Source organism: Ascoidea rubescens, assembly GCF_001661345.1.
Source record: "Ascoidea rubescens DSM 1968 unplaced genomic scaffold ASCRUscaffold_10, whole genome shotgun sequence".
Classification (NCBI taxonomy): domain Eukaryota; kingdom Fungi; phylum Ascomycota; class Saccharomycetes; order Ascoideales; family Ascoideaceae; genus Ascoidea; species Ascoidea rubescens.
In genome coordinates, this window is record NW_017962922.1 from 168,742 (window position 1) to 187,849 (window position 19,108).

General features: G+C 33.3%; 7 protein-coding genes across 7 annotated transcripts; 2 read left to right on the plus strand and 5 right to left on the minus strand.

Moving 5' to 3' along the window:
* Nucleotides 1-4,825: 4,825 nt before the first annotated feature.
* On the plus strand, nucleotides 4,826-7,930 carry ASCRUDRAFT_9044 (heat shock factor family protein; the record flags this gene model as incomplete). Its single annotated transcript, XM_020195054.1, has 1 exon — nucleotides 4,826-7,930. One exon carries the CDS (start codon nucleotides 4,826-4,828, stop codon nucleotides 7,928-7,930), a length of 3,105 nt encoding a protein of 1,034 aa, XP_020046130.1.
* Nucleotides 7,931-8,716: 786 nt separating this feature from the next.
* Nucleotides 8,717-11,257, minus strand: ASCRUDRAFT_21979 (M1 family metallopeptidase; the record flags this gene model as incomplete). Its single annotated transcript, XM_020189717.1, has 2 exons — nucleotides 8,717-11,024; nucleotides 11,157-11,257. Coding segments are annotated over 2 exons (2,409 nt in total), but the record flags the coding sequence as incomplete, so codon positions are not given.
* Nucleotides 11,258-11,545: 288 nt separating this feature from the next.
* Nucleotides 11,546-12,682, minus strand: TMA20 (translation machinery-associated protein 20). Its single transcript, XM_020188672.1, has 2 exons — nucleotides 12,396-12,682; nucleotides 11,546-12,296 (listed from the first exon to the last, which is right to left on the minus strand). The coding sequence occupies exons 1-2, from the start codon at nucleotides 12,404-12,406 to the stop codon at nucleotides 11,759-11,761; spliced, it is 549 nt and encodes a 182-aa protein (XP_020046132.1). The 5' UTR covers nucleotides 12,407-12,682; the 3' UTR covers nucleotides 11,546-11,758.
* Nucleotides 12,683-12,913: 231 nt separating this feature from the next.
* MIM1 (Mim1p) lies at nucleotides 12,914-13,084 on the minus strand (the record flags this gene model as incomplete). Its single annotated transcript, XM_020189987.1, has 1 exon — nucleotides 12,914-13,084. A coding segment is annotated over one exon (171 nt), but the record flags the coding sequence as incomplete, so codon positions are not given.
* Nucleotides 13,085-13,500: 416 nt separating this feature from the next.
* Nucleotides 13,501-14,475, plus strand: DIM1 (putative dimethyladenosine transferase; the record flags this gene model as incomplete). Its single annotated transcript, XM_020190724.1, has 1 exon — nucleotides 13,501-14,475. The coding sequence occupies one exon, from the start codon at nucleotides 13,501-13,503 to the stop codon at nucleotides 14,473-14,475; it is 975 nt and encodes a 324-aa protein (XP_020046134.1).
* Nucleotides 14,476-14,707: 232 nt separating this feature from the next.
* On the minus strand, nucleotides 14,708-16,170 carry ASCRUDRAFT_76779 (uncharacterized protein). Its single transcript, XM_020193611.1, has 3 exons — nucleotides 15,847-16,170; nucleotides 15,736-15,760; nucleotides 14,708-15,615 (listed from the first exon to the last, which is right to left on the minus strand). Exons 1-3 carry the CDS (start codon nucleotides 15,904-15,906, stop codon nucleotides 14,933-14,935), a joined length of 768 nt encoding a protein of 255 aa, XP_020046135.1. The 5' UTR covers nucleotides 15,907-16,170; the 3' UTR covers nucleotides 14,708-14,932.
* A 76-nt stretch (nucleotides 16,171-16,246) lies between these two features.
* Nucleotides 16,247-18,733, minus strand: MCM7 (DNA replication licensing factor MCM7; the record flags this gene model as incomplete). The annotated part of the gene is made up of 1 exon (XM_020190729.1): nucleotides 16,247-18,733. The coding sequence occupies one exon, from the start codon at nucleotides 18,731-18,733 to the stop codon at nucleotides 16,247-16,249; it is 2,487 nt and encodes an 828-aa protein (XP_020046136.1).
* Nucleotides 18,734-19,108: the final 375 nt, after the last annotated feature.

Here is a 19,108-nt window from a genome sequence, read left to right on the forward strand (position 1 = left end):
AATATTTTAAGCAGAGCTATTCTGCTGTATTTCTATATACCGCTGCTGTTGTATAGATTTTCATTAGCTATGATGTGGATTGATGATTTTAGAATTTGAGTCAATTTTCTAAAATTGATTAATTGTCAGATGAGAGAGATTTGTCATTAGGAAGCGAGAGAAAAGGAAAAACATTACATTAAACTTTCCCCAGTTTTTCCATGAAAAGTTTGAGTTAAATTAGATTGCAAGAAAAAAAGAGATTTTGAAAAGTTTGATACTAATTTTGTAAATGCAGTCTCTAAGTAATGGTGAGCCTGCCTTAGATAGAAGACGATACAGAATACAGTATATCTAGCGGGAAAGCTTAAACGGATAAGATTTTGGAGGTATTGAGAATAATTGAATAGTTGTGATAATTGGGATTGTAGTAATTTTGAAAATTGTAGATAGCTTTTGTTTTGACTAAACAAATAGAATTTGGAGTTAGAGTTTGAAATACCAAAAGATAGATGAAATTCCTTCCATTTTCGGACGGATGTTCATGAACCGTTTAGAGAAAAATTTACCCTGATAAATTATTTGCCTAAGAGTTCAATTATTAAGATAAATTCTCCTATTATATATAATAATACTCAAATTCAACGAAGATCAATATGTAAAAAGCACAACTATTTTTTAAGGAATTTTAACAATAGCAGAATTTAAAAGTTGATTGCGCCTCTTGTATTGATGTTGATAAATTTTAAATATTAATATTTTATTATATAAGTTTATTGATTGTGAATTATTATTTATGAATTATTGTTTTATGAGATTATAACTTTGAAAATATTATTTAAATTTATTTGGTTGTTTGTGTGTTGGAAAATCAGTATGAATTGTATGCTATCGATGCAATATCCTGCAGCGCCGTTGTAACGACAACTGTCTAGTGAGTACAATTGTTTTATTTAATTGAATAAATTTACTAAATTATTTTTTGAATTATCTAAAGTGCTTTGTTCTCTATTTTTTGTTCTTTGGTTATCTAGTCTAGCAAGAGATAATAAGTAATCGTTGAGTAATATTCTTTGAAATTCCGAGCCATGTATAAAGGAGAATGATTTGCTATTACTTTTTGTTAATTTTTTTTTATTTTTTCTTTCTTTTTTTATTTTTTTTTATTTTTATGAGTACGCTGTTTATGATTACAATTTGTTAATTGTGATGAATAAATAGTTGTTGATTATTGAATATCCTAATTGAGATAATTGAGAATTCCAGGGACAAATTTAAGATGTAATTTAGTGAAATTTTAAAGTAGGGCTAATATTTTTATTTTTATTTTTATTTTTATTTCATTATTTTGATTATTTTGATTATTTTGTATATTATTTTCTAAATCAGTTTGAAGTTGATAGATTTGTTGCAGTATACTGTTGGATTGTATTATATTTAGTGATTTTGATTCTGATTTTGATTTTGATTTTGATTTTGGCTTTGATTTTGATTTCCAATTAGTGAAAAAAACCACATGATAAAACAGAGATTTACATTCCAAAAGCCATTTAATAAAAAGCCAAAAAATTGGAAAACATGATAATTTTTCAAAATGGGACTTTTTGGGCCCAGTATTGGTACAAAAGGCATATAAAAGAGAAAAGACAGTAACAGTATAAAGTGCGCTGGATAAAAATGCAGCTTATTCTGGATCCTGAAAGTTAAGGTTCGGCACAACACAGGAAGCCGAGAGCAGGTGATACAATAAGATTAACTTTCGTGAGATAATTGACTATGGCGATGTGTGTACAGAATGCACAGTGTCATAACAAAAGAAACGATGATTGTTGGAAGGAACCTATCAGCAAAGAATATAAAGAAATTAAATAAACGCAATGGAAGATAGTAAGCACGAATAAGGAAGAGACACTAAGAGAATAATTGGAAAGTCGTTGGAAAATAATGCGAGAGAGCAGCAAGAGTAGAGAAGGAATCATGGATAAAATAATAAAATAATAGCAAACATAAACTGGGAAACATTTTAAAGCAGGATGGAAATAGAGTTTGAAAAAGAAAATTGTGAAATCTCTAAAAAAGAAGGCCAACCTGAAAAATTCTCCAAATTGTTAAGAATTTGCAAAATAGCCAGAAAAAGATTCAGATACCTGATGAAATTCCAATCAAAATAGAAAAAAGAAAAAAAAAAGAAAGAAATTAGGAGAAATCGTTGAGCAGTGAAAACGATATTCAAAGAGCGAGGAAACAAAGTGAATTAGTGACCCAGTAGTGGAAAGAGAAGTTGTATCGCATGCGAAGAGTGAAGCAGCGTAGCAATGTTATAACCAAGCAGTTTAAGATGTGGAAACTAGAAACAATACAGCATGCACATTCTCAAGATGGTTCGAGTGATACAATCTGCAATCACCATCTTTGTAGCAATACTGGATCAGAGAAAACCAGCGCAGCGAATCAGATTGAAAAAGGAATAAAATAGAAAGACAACAAGTAAACAATCATTCTGCTAACGGTAGACGATTCGTAATGTTTGCAAATCAGATTACTACAGAAGGCAAACTGCTGAGAGCGATTCCCTGGCTATGCACCATTCAGCCCAAATGCCATCCACTATAATTGGGATTGCACCCTCTAACGGTTTACTCAGAGCCAGTTGTGTGCTCATAAGCATGTGGATAGCTGATCACATACTGGATGTTTCTTTTTGGCCCAGAGCTGAGGCAGAGAAACGATTTGCACGGAAGGGCAGCTGGGGGGTATTGCGATGTCGCGTCTTTGGCGCTGCTTCCGCTGCTTCTGCCACCTTTGCTACTTTTGCTTCTGCTGTTGCTTCCACAAAGAATAGGCTATACTTTCACTTGTTGGGTCAGTCTCAGTCCGTGGAGCACCGGGAAAATGAAAAGCAGCCCGATAAGAAGGGTGCCGACGTTAAACCCTAAAGTTGAGAACAGTTGAGATGGGCCAACAAGAGCGAGCGTGACTGCTGCTGTCTGCACTCACACGCAGTGCACGCCGATCCAATCGGCTTGGTTTTTTAGGTTGTGCGTCTGTAAGCCTGCATGCGCACCTAGACGCATTTGTAGGGTTACTCAGAAATTGACCAAGCGAAATTAGAAAAATTGGAATTAGATCTGGATTTGGCTTTGAATTTTCTTTTTCTTCTGTCTGCAGCTTTCTTTACTTCTTATTCTTATTTTTGATTTTATTTCTGTCTGTTTTTTGTTTTCTTCTGTACCTGATAATTATTCTGCTTTGATATCATGGGTTGAACCATTTTTCAATTTGCATTTAGTTTACATTCACCTTGGATCTTGTCTAATTATCTCTTAACATCTCTCAGTAACGCAGCGAATATCAGGACGAGTAACACCCATCACAGTTTTATCTCACCTTACTCTTATCCCACTACATCTCATTATATTCGCTATATTCGCTATATTCGCTATATTCGTTGTATCTCCCAACACTCCTCCAACTTCCATCTTCCATCCTTCATCTTCCATCATTCATCCTCCATCCTCCTACTATATCTCTTTCTATCTTGCTTCTCTTTCTGTCTTGTAGCCTTGTTCATTCTCCATCTTTTCCTTAAGGAAACAGGGGTTTCTTGCAGCTTTTCTGATTAAAAAATCTTTTCGCTTTTTACTCACTAATCCTCATTCTTCAACTTACCACTGTTCATTATCTCAAAACCGTTGTTTCAACTTTAGTGCTTTCATTAACAATAGCTGTATCCTATTTCTAACATTAAGTCCAACAGGAATACTAAAAAATATTAAGGGTATTAAAGATACTACAGGTATTCAAATTATTCAAAATACTAAACATTACATTTACCACAAACATTAAAAAATATTTATTACTTTATCTACCAAATAAAACGATTTCCACACATAACAGAACTTGGGTTCTCATATCTTTCAAATACAATCTACCAACTCTTCTTACCTCTAATTATTCACACTTTTAACCCTAATTGCCTATTTATCCCAATTTGTTTATCATATTCAAAAAACAATAACATCTCTAGTGATTCTTTCCATAAAGTTTCCCTAATAGAAAAAAAAAGAATAAATTAACAATTAAAAATTAAAAATTAACAATTAACAATTAAAAATTAACAATTAAAAATTAACGATTGAAAATAAAAATAAAAATATTAAAAACTTACATCTCAATATTTCATCAATCATCTCATAGCTTTTTAAATCATTTAAGGTTATTCAAATTTATTACAAATAAAAAGTTACAAATTGATTCGTAATTCCTGAAATTTTTAATATTAAACTAAGTTATCCTCCTCTATATGTTAATTTTTACTTTAATTAAATTTTAAAAATAGCAGAACCTCTGGAAAATCCTCTTATTTAACTTTTAATTTCTTCAATTGGTTTTCAAATTTTACATCAAAGAAAAAAAAATTTAAACTTTTCAATAAAGAGAAGAAGAATTTAAAAGAAAAAGAAAAACAATCAACAATTAATCAAAAATTATTCAGAAATTATTATTAATATCACTATCAATTTAAGTTTTAATTATTTATAGGCAGCATATTTAGCTAACCCATACTTTGATTCATATCATTATCTCATTCTTATTATTCTTATTCTTATTCTTATATCTATCACTCCATTTCTCTGTTTTTCTATTTGTTACTTTGTTATCTGTTAATTCATTTATATCCTTCCTCTTTTTTTATCTTTACCTGTTAATTTCCAATTTCTCCTGATTTATTTCCTCCCTTCCTTACCTACTTGCCTATTTTTTACTCCTCGAATATTTATTAAAACTTCACTTTCACTCTTATTCTTCTTTCTTTTTGTATTATATTTCCTTTCTTTTCCAAATCATGTCCAACAATAATATAATATCTAATAATCTTGATAATAATAATAATAACAGTAATAACAACAATAACAATAATAATAACAGAAATCAAACTAAAACTGGTGAAAAGAAAAAAAGTGCCTTTATTTATAAATTGCACTCAATGTTGGCTGACCCACAGCTAAATCATCTCTTATGGTGGACAAGAAATGTCGAAGATGGAACCTTCGCTCTATGCCCCTCTTCTGAATTTGCTGATGCCTTAACCAGTTATTTCAATCACAAAAATGTGGCAAGCTTTGTCAGACAATTGCATATGTATGGCTTCCACAAAGTTTGTGAAAGAACTTCAAATAACCTAAATTCAAAAAAGAAATCTCTCTCGATCACTTCGGCTAATAACAATAACGAAGACAATGATCCTTCTTCCACAAATCACTCAAACATCGCAAGCAATCATAAAAATAGCAATAACCAAATATGGGAATTTCGACATTCAAGTGGAAAATTTAGAAAAGATGATGTTGAAAGTTTGTCTCAAATAAAAAGAAAACAACCCCCTGGCTCAAAAAATTCAAGAGCAAGAAGTAATACTGATCTGATAATTTTATCTGCTTCTTCCATTCAACAAAATACAAATAACCCTTTATTGATCCAGCCAAACCTCCAAAATCAACAATTGTACTATCAATCTCAACCCACATTACAGCAACAACAACAGCAACAACTATACTACCAACAAAGTCAACCTTTGGTTCAATCAAATATCATACCTAACCACTCTCATATATACCAACCACAGTCTCAACATCAACCCCAACACATCCCACAACCTCCTGTGCATCCTCAACAACTACCTCCTCCATTACCACCACCATCTCAAAGCCAAATTCCCTTCAATTACAATGATCTGTTACCTCCACCTCCACTTCATCTTCAATCGTCAACTTATCAACCACAAGAAAAAATGATACCGAAAAGTCAGTCCTTATCTTCAAAACCACCTGTATTTTCTCAACAACCTCAATATCCAATCCAGTACCAACAATTTCAGCAGCAGCAGCAGCCACCACTGCTACTACCACTACCACCACTACCGCAGCAGCAACAACAACAATTACATTACAGACAACCGCTAGAACAGCAGCAATCTCAAATATTAACACCTCAACACCAAAGCCAGCCTGAATATTTTAAATCACACCAACCACCAGAATTTCAGTCCCCGGCTCCAGCTCACCAAGTGAATTCTGTTCAATCACAAAATCAACAAGAATCTGATCCATACCAGTACTATTCTCAAAACAAATCTTTTCAACTGCAAGATCATCAATACAATCAAAGAAATAGTCCAAGCAATCAACTTCGAGAGCAAACTTACTACTCGTCTTTTCCTCCTCCACCACCACTGGCAACCAATCAGCCTATTGTTGATACTTTTCATAAAGTACGTTCATTATCGGATGAAATACACCATGAACAAAGCTTTTTAGCATCAGATATAAGCAAATTTAAAAATGAAGTTCGACATACTTCAACTGATCTTGTGAAATTTGCAAATTCTTTGCCTAATATTGAGCCTGTCGTTCATAAATCTCAAAATGATACTTTTAATGAGATAAATAGTTTAAAACAAAATTTCAATTCAAGAGCAAGCTCATTAGGTTCAAAGCTACCATATGATTCACACTACAGCTCTTCCAAAGTTCTTTTCTCACAGAACCGAGCTCAGAGCTATCCATATCAACACTCAACAACATTAAATGACAATAAAAACGATGGAGCAAAAATTGAAAAACCTTTACTTGAAATTAACGTGCAAGTTCCTCAAAGTAATGAACTTCAAGAAAACGATGCCTTTAAATCAAGCTCAGGCGATGAACCACCTCCTCAACCAATAAGAAGAGCCAGAACTCCTACACCTTCTCCTTTGTTTTTTTCTAAACCTCATTTCAGAACAGCAAAAGCTACAAGCAAAGAAAAATCACCTACTTTCAGCGAAACTTCTTTAACTCGAACGAGGTTTCCTTCTATTTTAGATCCTTTAGCCCCAGCTCCACAAAATCGAGATCTACTTTCAATTCCTCAGAATACTTATCATTCAAATTTATCTTCTTCAAGCAATCTAAGTCTATCCCCCCCTGTTACTTCAACCAGTTCACCTAGAGTATCACCTCCCAAACCTTTTCTTTCGCATAGAAATTTTTCCAGCTCTAATGAAAGTCTTAATACTTTGAAACCACATTCATCTGTGTCGTCTCCTTATTCATCTAGAGCATATCAATCAAGAGATTTTCGTGTTCCAACTTCAGATTCTCACTTTTTGAGGACCTCAAATAGCCTACCACAAATTAAACCCGATAATACATTATCATTTAATTCTAAACCTGATTATCTAAACTACAATAAAAAAACTTTAATGCAACTGAAATCTGATTCTACGCTCAGTCATGAAAAAAATCCTGCTAGTATTATTAATATTCTCAATACCGATAAAGATGAAGGTTTTGGGAATCTTAAAAAAAGAAAATCTTCTGAAGATATAAATGCCAAAGAGCCTGAAAAAGTTTCATACAATAATCCCATGCCTACTGCTTACGATACTAGACAGAAGTTGAGTGAAAGCAACATCAACAAAGTTATATCACTTCCTCCTTACAATCTGCCTTCGCAACAAACTCAATATGGGAGAAAAGTTACTTTGCCTTCTATCAATGAACTAAATCATTCACTAACAAACGATACAGAGGGACAGGTCAGAAGCTCTTTGATAGAAATACATAAGAAAAATGATGGAAAAATATCTTCCTTAGTGTCAAATTTTACATCTAACTCTATATTTTCAAATAATTCATCAATCAGCTCTGTTGGATCATCAATTGGTAGTTTCAGTATGTTTACAGGACAAGATCATAACAAAATACCATTTTCTAACCAGGGAGGCTCACTTACTCGATTACCACCAGTTACAAACTTGATTTTTCAATCAAATCATAACGAGCAACCTGAGAAATACGACAAAGATGCTAATGCTGAAAGTGCTAGAAAAGTCCCAATTTCCTCGATTATTGACTCGAATTCAGAGCAAACTCATGAACAAGACAAAAGAAGAAAAATTAATGAATGATTTATTTTGCTGTATTATTAAACTTTATTTGCAATGAACAAACGTTTTTTTCTTTCTATTACGCTCTCTTTTGATTTTTATTTTATCAAGTTTTGATCAGAATTCTCTGACACTTTTTGCTTTTTTGATTGGTATTGTTTTTTCGAACATTTCATTGTAATTTTCTTTTTATTTTGATCTGATTTTTATAACACTTTGTGAAAATACTGTGAAAATAGTTTTCTTTATTGGTAATCAATTCTTTCTTAAGTTTTAGTATGTTAATTTCGATTTTTTCTTTCTTTAAGGTATCATAATGCTTTTTCTTACTATATAAATATTAATTATAATTTTTTCTTTTTTGAAAAATTGAAAGACTTAAAAGTAAATTCGTTAATTCTCGACTATTTAGTTTAATTTGATCATCTACATCAATCAACATAATAGAAGAGAAGGTATAATATAATATAATATAATATGATAAAAGATGGTATAGTATATATAATATAATGTAAAATAATATAATGTAAACTAATATAGTATAAGAAAAAAGCAGCTAAATGTAAACTAAAAGTGACAAAGACCTTTCTATTCGAAAAACCCATTCTCTACAAACCATTCTTCAAGATCTGCTTTTTCATGATTAGCCAGATCAGTAAACTGTAACATTTTTTCAAAAATGTATTGATTTAATACAAAGTTTTTAACATCTTGCTTATCAATTACGTTGAAGGAAATGTCTTCTAGGCAAAATCTAGATATCTGATTAATAACGTATGGATTAAGAAGAGATTTAATTTGATTATTGTTTTCTTTAAACCAATTCCACAATGCTAATTTTCCCATTTTGTTGTATCTAAAACCGTAGACAAGATTTAAAATTTGATCGTCTTCGACAAACGAAGAATCTAAAATTAAATTTAAAGTGCGATCGATTAAATTTGAAAAAGAAAATCCGCCCAAACAAGAGAGAAGAGCTTTTTTATCCTCAAGCGTTGATGAAATTTCGTAAATTTCTATCATCTTTTCATAATCATTTTCATTTCCTCCAAATGCAACTGATTGATAAAATGAGATTTTTATAGAAAATTTCATTGCTAGTATTTCATTTGGAGACAAATCTCTAAATAGCTTTACGGCTCTTTTTAAGACTTCCAGGTGTCTGGCATAAATAGCTGCATGTATTATTTCTTTTTCTAGATTCAAATAATTGTTTGAAAAATGATTGATTTCGATAAAAAGATTAGATAAATCAATTTTGGAGAGTTTAAAAGAAATTAAAAATGAGATAAACTTGTTTATTCCTTTAAAGACCTTATCAGACTCAAAAGTCCAACGAGTTCGAATTTCATGTAGTTTTGTTAGCATTTGTAACCACACAATAGTTTCTTCTTCATGAGTCCATTTTTTTATGAGATTAAAGAAATTTATAATCGAGCAGTAACCAGAATTTCCCAAAAAAAAGGAATCAGTAATTAAACCAATGCGATCTTCCACTGAAAGAAGGTTTGTTATAACTGCTTGTTTTCCCAAAATCTCCCAGCGATTTTTTTCATAGCAGGTTCGATAAATACCGATATGATCCGAATTTATTTTGAAAAACGAGGCATCGTTAAAATTGATTTTTAATTCTTCTGTATCAAAAATGGTATTTTGAATTTTATTTTGATTGTTTTTGAGTCTAAGAATACAAGGATAAAGAATGTTTTTTTCTTGTTTAAAATTTTCAATATTGCCAAAACATCTTTGTTGATTCAAAGTGATTTGATTTTGATTTTCAGATACCATTATAATTGGGTAGCCAGATTCGAAAGTCCATTTGTACATTAAATTAGTAATGTTCAAATTGGAATGTTTGGAAACGAAATTCCAAAACTCTAAAGACGAGAGGTTTTTAAATTGGTAAGTCTTTAAATATAAGGAAATGATTCTATTAAAGTGATTTTCTCCCAAAAGATGAAAGATCATTAATAAAAGAGAGCAGCCTTTGATATATACTATTGGATCAAAGAAATCATTAGCTTCAAATACATTTTGAATATTTAATTCGACGGGATGGGACTGAGGAGAAGAATCTATTTTGAAGACTAATTCTAAGGATTCAGCAATATATTCAGGCCAAACTTTCCATGAGGGGTAGAATTTGTGAGCAATATACCATTTTAAAAAAGTAGCAAAGCCCTCATTGAGCCATAAAGAATTCCACCAGTGCATTGTTACAAGATTTCCAAACCATTGATGAGACAATTCATGTTGGAGGATTTGAACAGCGGCCATTGAAGAAGGAGAAAGATCTAAGGAAGAAAGAGAAGTGGAATTGTTGTTATTATGGTCATTATCAGGAGAAAAATGTGGCAATAGAATATTTTCATTGATTAAAGATTCTGTTGCAACTATTAGACCCCAGTTTTCCATTGCACCATTATAACCTGGAATTAGAGCATAATTTAGATGAGGTAGATTGTAGTCGTAGTGAAAAGTTTTACTGAGGAATTCTAGAGTCTTTGCAGTCAATTGACAAATCGAATTGAAAGATTTTTTGTAATTTGAATTGAAAGTGGATAGTGTGTAGACTCTAATAGGAAATGTGTTATCTAGGTATTCATAGCATTTTAGATCAGCGACTAGAAACGCTAGAATATAGGTTGACATTAATGGGGATGGGTTAAAAGATACAATTTTCTTTTTATTATTATTTCTAAGAGGGAGTTGTGATTTTATATCCATGTTCGATAGGCAGGTTAGATTCATGTCAGCGATTAAAGAGACGTTAAAAATTGCTTTTGAATTTGGTTGATCAAAGCAAGGAAATATCGAACGACAGCCTGAAGGTTCTAAGTCAGAGATGGCGAATTTTTTGAATTGGCCAGAGCAAAAACCAGAGAATAAAGCATTATTTAATTTTCCAGAAAAGTGGATAGAGAGAGATAAGTAATTTGAGGAATTGAATAGGTTTATGATTTTTGTATTTTTTGCGAAGTTGAAGGTTATTGTTTGGTTTTTGGGGTCAGATTGCAAGCAGTTCAAGTCAATGGAAATTGGAATTTGAGAGTCATTATTCAAAGCATCATTTGGATTTGTGGTTGAATGGGCGTTTATATTTTTTTGCAAAGGGCTGTTGTTATTATTATTTTGAAATTGGTCAGATTGGAAAGAAGGTTTAGAAGGTTTAGAAGATATGATAGCAGAATGGATAGATAAATTGCAGGAGTTTAGAGTGATATAATGCTCTGAGTTGCGAACTAACTTTAGGTCGATTGAGACGTTGCCTGTGAATGAGTTCAGCTCGAAAATGGGCTCAACTGTAATGTTGTAGACGAGTGGTTTGAGATGGGATGGTAAGACGATGGGAGCTGAGTATGTGCTCAACCAGGAGTGAGTATCTGGAAGATCAAAATCAGTGGAGAAGGTTTGATTTTGCATGGTGGAAGAGCAGATTTTGAGAGCTAGAACTGTTGAGAAGAAAGAGGTTGGTGGAAACAGGATACTGGAGAAGATATATAACAAGCTGGGAGAGGTTGGGCTGCAAATGCTCTGCAAGTTAATGGAGACACAGAGGAGCCATTGCTGCTGAAGTGATCTAGTGGAACTGAACTGTGAGACGAGAGGCAAATGGCAGCAGAGGAGGTTCTTCAAGCAGTTGGAATCCAGCTGGTGTTAATGGTTGGTTAATGGTGGGTTGGTGGATGAATTTCATCTAATATTAATGTTACAATGGTTGGATTTCAATGTGCATTTAAGTTACTAAATTTCCAGCTTAAACGTACTATATAAATCTGTATAACGAGACCAAGTCAGACCAAGTCAAACCAAACCAAATCAAATTAAATACAGTTTGGTTGAATGCAATTAATCCAAATGCAACTTCCACAAACCATCACCAAGATAATGAAGCACCTCGATTCCAATGCCCTTGTTGATGCTCTTAATCTCCTCTGTGCTCATGGCCAACTTTCCAATCGCCAAAGCATTTTCCTTTCCCTCAGCATTGACGACAACAATGCTGTCTCTGAGGAGATTGCTCTCTCTTGAGGGAAGATTTGCTCCCTTCGACGTCAAGCCTGGACACATAATGTTGGCACCACTGAGTACAAATTTGATGGCGCCTCTGTCGACTTGCACTGTGCTGAACAACTCTGGGTATTTGTGGACCACTTTCAACGAGGGAATGAGCTCGTTGAAGTACTCGTAGAACACAACTTGGCTGTTGATGGAGTAGAGAATGATGTTGTCCTCGCACTTGGTCTGGATTAGCTGGGACTTCTTGGGCACAAGATCATCGATAACTGCTTGCAACCTTGGATAGGTAGAGACTAGTTTTGACTTTAAACCTCTTTGCACAGAAGACTTTATATTGGACTTTGTGTGAACATCTGCCTTGGTGAATCTGAAATCAAGATGGTACAGATAAAGAAGAAGCAACAACCAATTCAATTAGTATTTGCAATCACAACCTCTAGATCATTTCTCAATAACGTAAACATACTTTTTAAACATAATTGGGGACTGTTGAATAGTTCTGTTGTGGGAAAGGCTCCAGTTATCAGCTAATTGTGTTGATCGGTTCAATTTTGCTCCAAAAAAAGGAAAACTGTATCAGAAAATGCAACGATGGAATTGCTGAGCTTGTCAATTGCTAATGTTATATACTATCTGATACCCAGTGCAAATTAACCAACTTCATTATATTCATCGCAAAATTTTCCCTTTTCCTGATTCGGCACGGAGAGAGGAAACTGCATATAATCCCAGCGTGCACAGGGGTTTGTGTATGCACACCCCGTGCTGTTTGAACGTAAAAGTCACGCTGTATATGCTACCCTGTTCCACTAGAAAAGGGTGCACTTTTGAGAGAAGAGTTTATTAATGGTGATGTTTTTAATTTAAGAAAGATACAAAAAATAATCAAGAATAAAATGAAATAAGGAAGAAAATGAAGTGAACTGAATAAAGGTACCATAGCATAGATCATTCAATGCTCACGAACGCTCACAACAGATAGAAACGTTGCTTCTTTTCAGCAAGTCTTCTGGGAGGTTGAACTTTGGCTCCAAACCAGTTATAGCGAAATCCAATTTCGTGCGCCAATATCTCTCCAAACCCAAGCATCATCCCATTGATAAAAGGAAGAAACAAGTTCACAGAAGACGAGGTGATGTACTTCCAGAGATTGAACCCACTTTCTGGGCCCAGCGACACCAATGACCTGGTGGAATAGTTGTCTTCGTGCCCATCCTCAATGCTTTCGCTGTTTCCACCACTGTTGGGAGAGCTGCTGCCGTTTTCCACAAGGGAAATGTAGTTTTGGAGAACGTCTGTGGGTGTGCTGCCTGTGCTGTCTGCCATTTTGTGGATCTCTGCAATTACTGTCGTGTCTGTGTTGGGCTTTGTTTCTCTTTATTTGCTGGGCTCAAAAACGCTGGAATTGAAACAGCACTGATTTGCTTCTCTTTGGGGTTTTCAGACCCGTCGCACTGGTTTTTCACTTTTTCATCAATTTTTTTTTTTTTTAACATTGTTATCTCGGATCAGAAAGAAAGACCTGTTATCGCTCCATACTCACTACACTGCACTGATATACCACATCCACAATGGGAAAGGAACCCAGAAAGAAGTTTGTCAAGCCTGCTAATCCAGTCGACCAGATATCGGCTCAGAAACATATAAACTCTGTCTTCAAATTCAACACAAAACTTGGTCAGCACATTCTCAAAAACCCCTTGGTAGCCCAGGGAATTGTGGATAAAGCCCAAATAAAACCCTCAGATATAGTGCTTGAAGTTGGCCCAGGTACTGGTAACTTAACAATGAAGATTCTCGAAAAAGCAAGAAGAGTTATCGCAATTGAAATGGATCCCAGAATGGCTGCTGAGCTAACTAAAAGAGTAGCAAATACTCCATTTGAAAAAAAACTAGAGATCATTTTAGGCGACTGTATTAAAGTCGATCTACCCTATTTTGATGTCTGTATCTCAAACACCCCCTACCAAATCTCCTCTCCTCTAGTATTTAAATTACTAAATCTACAACGTCCTCCAAGACACTCAGTACTAATGTTTCAAAGAGAATTCGCTTTGAGATTATGTGCCAAACCTGGTGACGATCTTTATGGCAGACTAAGTGCAAACGTTGCAATGTTTGCTAATGTCACTCATATAATGAAAGTTGGTAAAAACAACTTCAGACCTCCACCAAAAGTTGAATCATCCGTTGTAAGAATCGAGATCAAAAACCCAAGACCAAATATCAATTTCACCGAATGGGATAACTACTTGAAAGTCATCTTTCTAAAGACAAACAAAACTATAAGAGCCAATTTCAAAAGTAAAGCTGCAATCGATACTCTAGAGAAAAATTATAAAAGTTGGTTATCCATCAACAACGATGGCGATTTAATAATGGATAAAGATGCTCTTAAAAATCTAAAATCAACAGTTGAAGACAAGATAACAAATGTGCTAAATCAAACAGAGCTAGGTTCTGAAAGACCTTCAAAATGCGATCAATTAACCTTCTTAAAACTATTATACCAGTTTCACCAAGAAGGGATATATTTTTCTACTTGATTTATTATTGTTATTGTTGTTATTATTATTGTTATTATCATTATTATTATTATTGTTATTATTATTATATATACAAATTATAGATATATATTAGCTAAATGATAAAAAACAAAAAACAATATGATAAAAATAATATGATGAAAATTCTCTTGTAATCAATAAAAAATAAAATAAATAAAAACAAAACTTAAAAAATTTCAAATTTTACATCAAAAAAAAAAACGACAACACACCCGAATTTAAAAATTATAAAGAAATGATAAAGTAATAAGGAAAGTAACGCGAAAGCAATAAAAAAATTACAAATGAAACAATAAAAAGATTTGATTGTCAATTATAATTTAGTTATAATTTAATAACGATTTAGTAATAATTTAGTAATAATTTAATATTTTTTTTTCTCTTCTCTTTAATTGGTTAATAGTAATTAATAACAATTAATAATTATTTATTAAAATTAGTTCTTCTTTGAAGGAACAGAAGGACTAGAAAGTAATGGTTTACCTAAAGTTTTTCTTGCAATTGTTTTAAACTCAGTATAATAGTTTTTGATTTGAGGAGGAACCCTTGGATCAGCAACCAATGAATCAACTCTAACAACCCATTCAGATAATGTTTCTCTGCTGAAAACAGATTTTTCGTATCTCACTTTAATAAAGAAAAAATAAAGAATAAAATCTAACCAAGCAGACGATTTAAAAGTGAGTAATTTAAAAAACAACCAAACAAATAATATCAATTCAAAATTAGCAGCTAATCTTATTGATTTGTCATTATTAGTTCTAATGAAATTGGCAATGGTCTTAGAGATAGCAGAATCAGATTGAATATTCAATGCAGGGAATAAACAGGCTCTTGAATAGGTTAAAGTATGGAAAATTGAGAAAAAAATAAATGGAAACAATGCCAACGTGGTAATTGGTGAGAATAACCATAACAAAGCAGCATAAAGATATTGAACGTTATCATCATTTAAAATTTTTTTGACATTAAATGGCCCTGATTTGTAAGCTTGGAATATGATAACGCCAAAGGATTCAATCACTCCTAAAAAGAATAATCTATACCAAAATTTAGTCAAGGAATTGGACTTGAAGGACAGTAAATACCAAAAGGCACTAGTTAAAGTAATTATGTGACCTGATTAAAAGACCAAAAAAAAACAACAAAAAAACACAGAAAAAAAGAAAAGGTTAGTAAACAATGCACCAATCAAAACAAGGAATTTTATGTCAAACAGTAATTTTAATTAAAACATACCAGAAAACCATGCAAATTGAGCAGTCTTTGATGAAAAGCAAAAAAAAAAGGGATTTCAAGTTAGTAGCCAGTTCTGAAGCAGCAATTACTCATCGTGAAGAAGACACATACTTTTGCCAATGCAATTAAATTATCTTTGATAGTGGGTAAAGGTTGAGCTTGAGACGCCATAATGCAACAGATGGGATACAATCAGAAGGATGAACTGGTAGGAAGCAGAAAGAACAATTGCAAAAGAAGAAACAAAAGCTGATTGTATTGTTGGGGCTAAAGCAGTTTGCTTTCTTTCGTTGTTTTCTTTTCGTTGGCTTCGTTTTGCCTTGCCCTTTTCTACCGTTTTGGGTAGGGCCCTACAGTTACCGATTGAGAAAACTCAACACAAAAGGGCCCTCTATATGGGGCGCCTGCCGCATTCGGCGATTGTGCTGATTGTGCTGCTTGTGGTATTTCCACTCGTTGTATTACTCAGTGGCATTTGGTGCTTAGGTATTGAATAATTGTAAACTACCAGCTACTCGTCACCAGCACTGCCCAAGAGCGACAACGTCTCGCCATTGTTCAAAACCTGCCAAACATTGAGGCTCTTGTAGGTGAAAATACAGTCGTCGAACTGGCCCTTGGTGAATCCTCTTGAGACTATTCGGTTCTCAATTTCTTTGATTGGGATCTCAATTCTGCCCTCCTCTGATTCCACCATGCTCAATGCATACTCTCTGATGTAGTTGAATATCTTTGTGGTGGGAGAATTGTCTCCCTTGTCCATCTCTTCATCATCGTCGTCGTCTTGTTGTTGTAGAGAATTCTTTGACACTTTGATCAATCTTAAGGCTTCCTCAACATCTTCAATTGTTACCTCATTGTCAAATCTCAATCTTGCCAATGCTTGCGACAATCTTAATATAGCCAACAATGTCCTTGGTGTTGAATGCCCAAAATACCTTACACTTCCCTCATTTCTCTTACTTTCTTCCCTCATCCTAACATAATGGTTATTAACATAATTGGCTACTTCTCTAGATATAACCGGCCTAAATATTCTTGCTCTGCTGATAAACTGTCTCATCGTTTTTGAATCCAATGGCTCGAAATTCATTTCGGGATGACGATTGTGCATATGGACAAACGTAACATGGGCAGCTAATCTCTCATCATTTTCTCGGGAAGGGGTATCCAACATTAGAAATAATACATCAAATCTTGACAATAACGCTGCTGGCAAATTAATATTCTCAACTGGTGATAGTTTTCTATTATATCTTCCGTAAATTGGATTAGCTGCTGCTAAAATTGACGATCTAGCATTCAACGTAGTAGTTATTCCAGCTTTTGATATCGATATAGTTTGTTGTTCCATCACTTCATGAATTGCTGTTCGATCTTTTTCATCCATTTTATCAAACTCATCAATACAACAAACACCATTATCTGCTAGGACTAGTGCACCACCTTCAAGAATCATCTCATCTGTAACTGGATCCCTCATAACTGCCGCTGTTAAACCAACTCCAGACGAACCTCTACCCGTTGTATAAACACCTCTTGGTGCAATTTTACTTATAGACTTTAATAATTGCGATTTGGCTACACCAGGGTCTCCCATAAGACAAATATTAATATCACCTCTAATTTTCATACCATCTCCCATTTGTTTAGTAACACCGCCGACTAACAACAACAATAAGGCCTTTTTAACATCACTATGTCCATAAATTTCAGGTGCAATAGATTGAGCTAATCTATCGTAAAAGTTGCTCTCATGTCTAATTTTATTCAATTTGTTTTCAATATCTTCGGATAATTCGATATTGTCATAGCTTTTTTTATGTTGCTTGACATATTGTGCTTCCAAATATGTATCTGTTAATAATCCTGCTTTTAATGCTCTAAATCCTGTATACGGAGAAGGTAAATAAATCCCGGTGATATCAACACTATCACCTGGATTCAATGTACGAACTAAATCCCCATTAATATGAACAGATAGTGTTCTGGGAATATTACCAATAGGAACCTGGTTGGCTAGTTCTTGAATCTTAGCATCTTGAAATGCTGAAAATTTTGAAGCTCTTGTTGACATAAATAATTGTCCCTTTGATTGGTTTTTCCTACATTCATCAGAATTGCATTCTAAAAGTGGTTGAAATGTCCTTGAATTGACCTCTTGAAATATCTCAAATCCACATTTATCACAAGTATACGCATTCACTTTGATTGAAGGCTTCACGTCAGAAACTCTTGTTATAATACCCCGAACAGTTATCAATTTACCGATACAATTACCTTTGACTTCTCTCACAGCCAAAGCCTTTCCCTTACCATAATAAATATCGGTTAAAGGTTTAAAATAAAGAAAATAACGTCTTGTCAAAGAAGATGGAAACATATTATTCTCATTCTCTTGTGTACCATTAGCGTTATTAGTTCCAGGTATATTATTATTATTATTATTATTAGCAGTATTATTATTATTATTATTATTACCATTACCATCAGCCCCCAATAAACCATTAGCAATTAAATCGTCATCATTTTCTGCCTGTAATCTTTGATTTCTCAATTTTCTCTGATGTAATATAACATCTAAAACATCATCTTTATAACCAATATCAATTGTAGGTTCAGGCAATAGTTCATCAATTACTTGGGAAAATAACTCAATATAATGATAGGCATTTGAAACAACTTGATCCACTAAAGAATCTTTTCCAACTTGTGAACCAATTTTAAACGCATTAATCTTTTCGTAAGTCTTGATGTCGTCTAGTTCAATGTAAAAAGTTGACAATTCTCGATTTGAGATCTTCTGTAATAAACTCATGTATTTAGGACCATTCCCAACCTCTTGATCAAGCTCCATTGCATCTAGGAGTATATCATCGTCGTTCTTGAAATGTTCAATAAAATCTTTAATCTTTTCGCGAATGTCTTTGTAGTTTACATGGACCTGGATAGAAGGTAGAATTGAAGAACTTGTGGTGGCTGTTGCTGCTGTGGCCATTGTTTCAGTTGTTTTCGCTGAAAGCTGATTACTGACTTTGTTCCAACAACAATAAACAACATTTTCAATGCCCCAATCGGTTTGAGGTTGAAAAATAAACAAAACAAATCCGCCCAATCGAGTAATTCCCAAAATGGTAATCTGATGCCTTTTGACCCGATTTGGTTTCCGAGCTACTGAAGCTGAACTTTCGGAAATTTTTATAAATTGTATTGAAATAGAGCACCATAAACTATCATAAAAGAGTTTTTGAAACAAAACCAAAAGAATTAAAAAAAAATATGCAGAAACAAAAATGTAAAAATAATTTGAAAGCTTTTATGGTAAAAGAAAAAAGATAAAAGATAAAAGATAAAAGATAAAAAAATACAAAAA

Excerpts from the sequence above, each read along its gene's own strand:
- ASCRUDRAFT_76779 (XM_020193611.1), bottom strand. The coding sequence starts at position 15,906 with ATGGCGTCTCAAGCTCAACCTTTACCCACTATCAAAGATAATTTAATT. Across the intron at positions 15,761-15,846 it reads ATTTAATTGCATTGGCAAAA|ACTGCTCAATTTGCATGGTT; the intron begins GTATGTGTCTTC and ends TTTTCATCAAAG. Across the intron at positions 15,616-15,735 it reads TCAATTTGCATGGTTTTCTG|GTCACATAATTACTTTAACT; the intron begins GTATGTTTTAAT and ends TCTTTTAATCAG.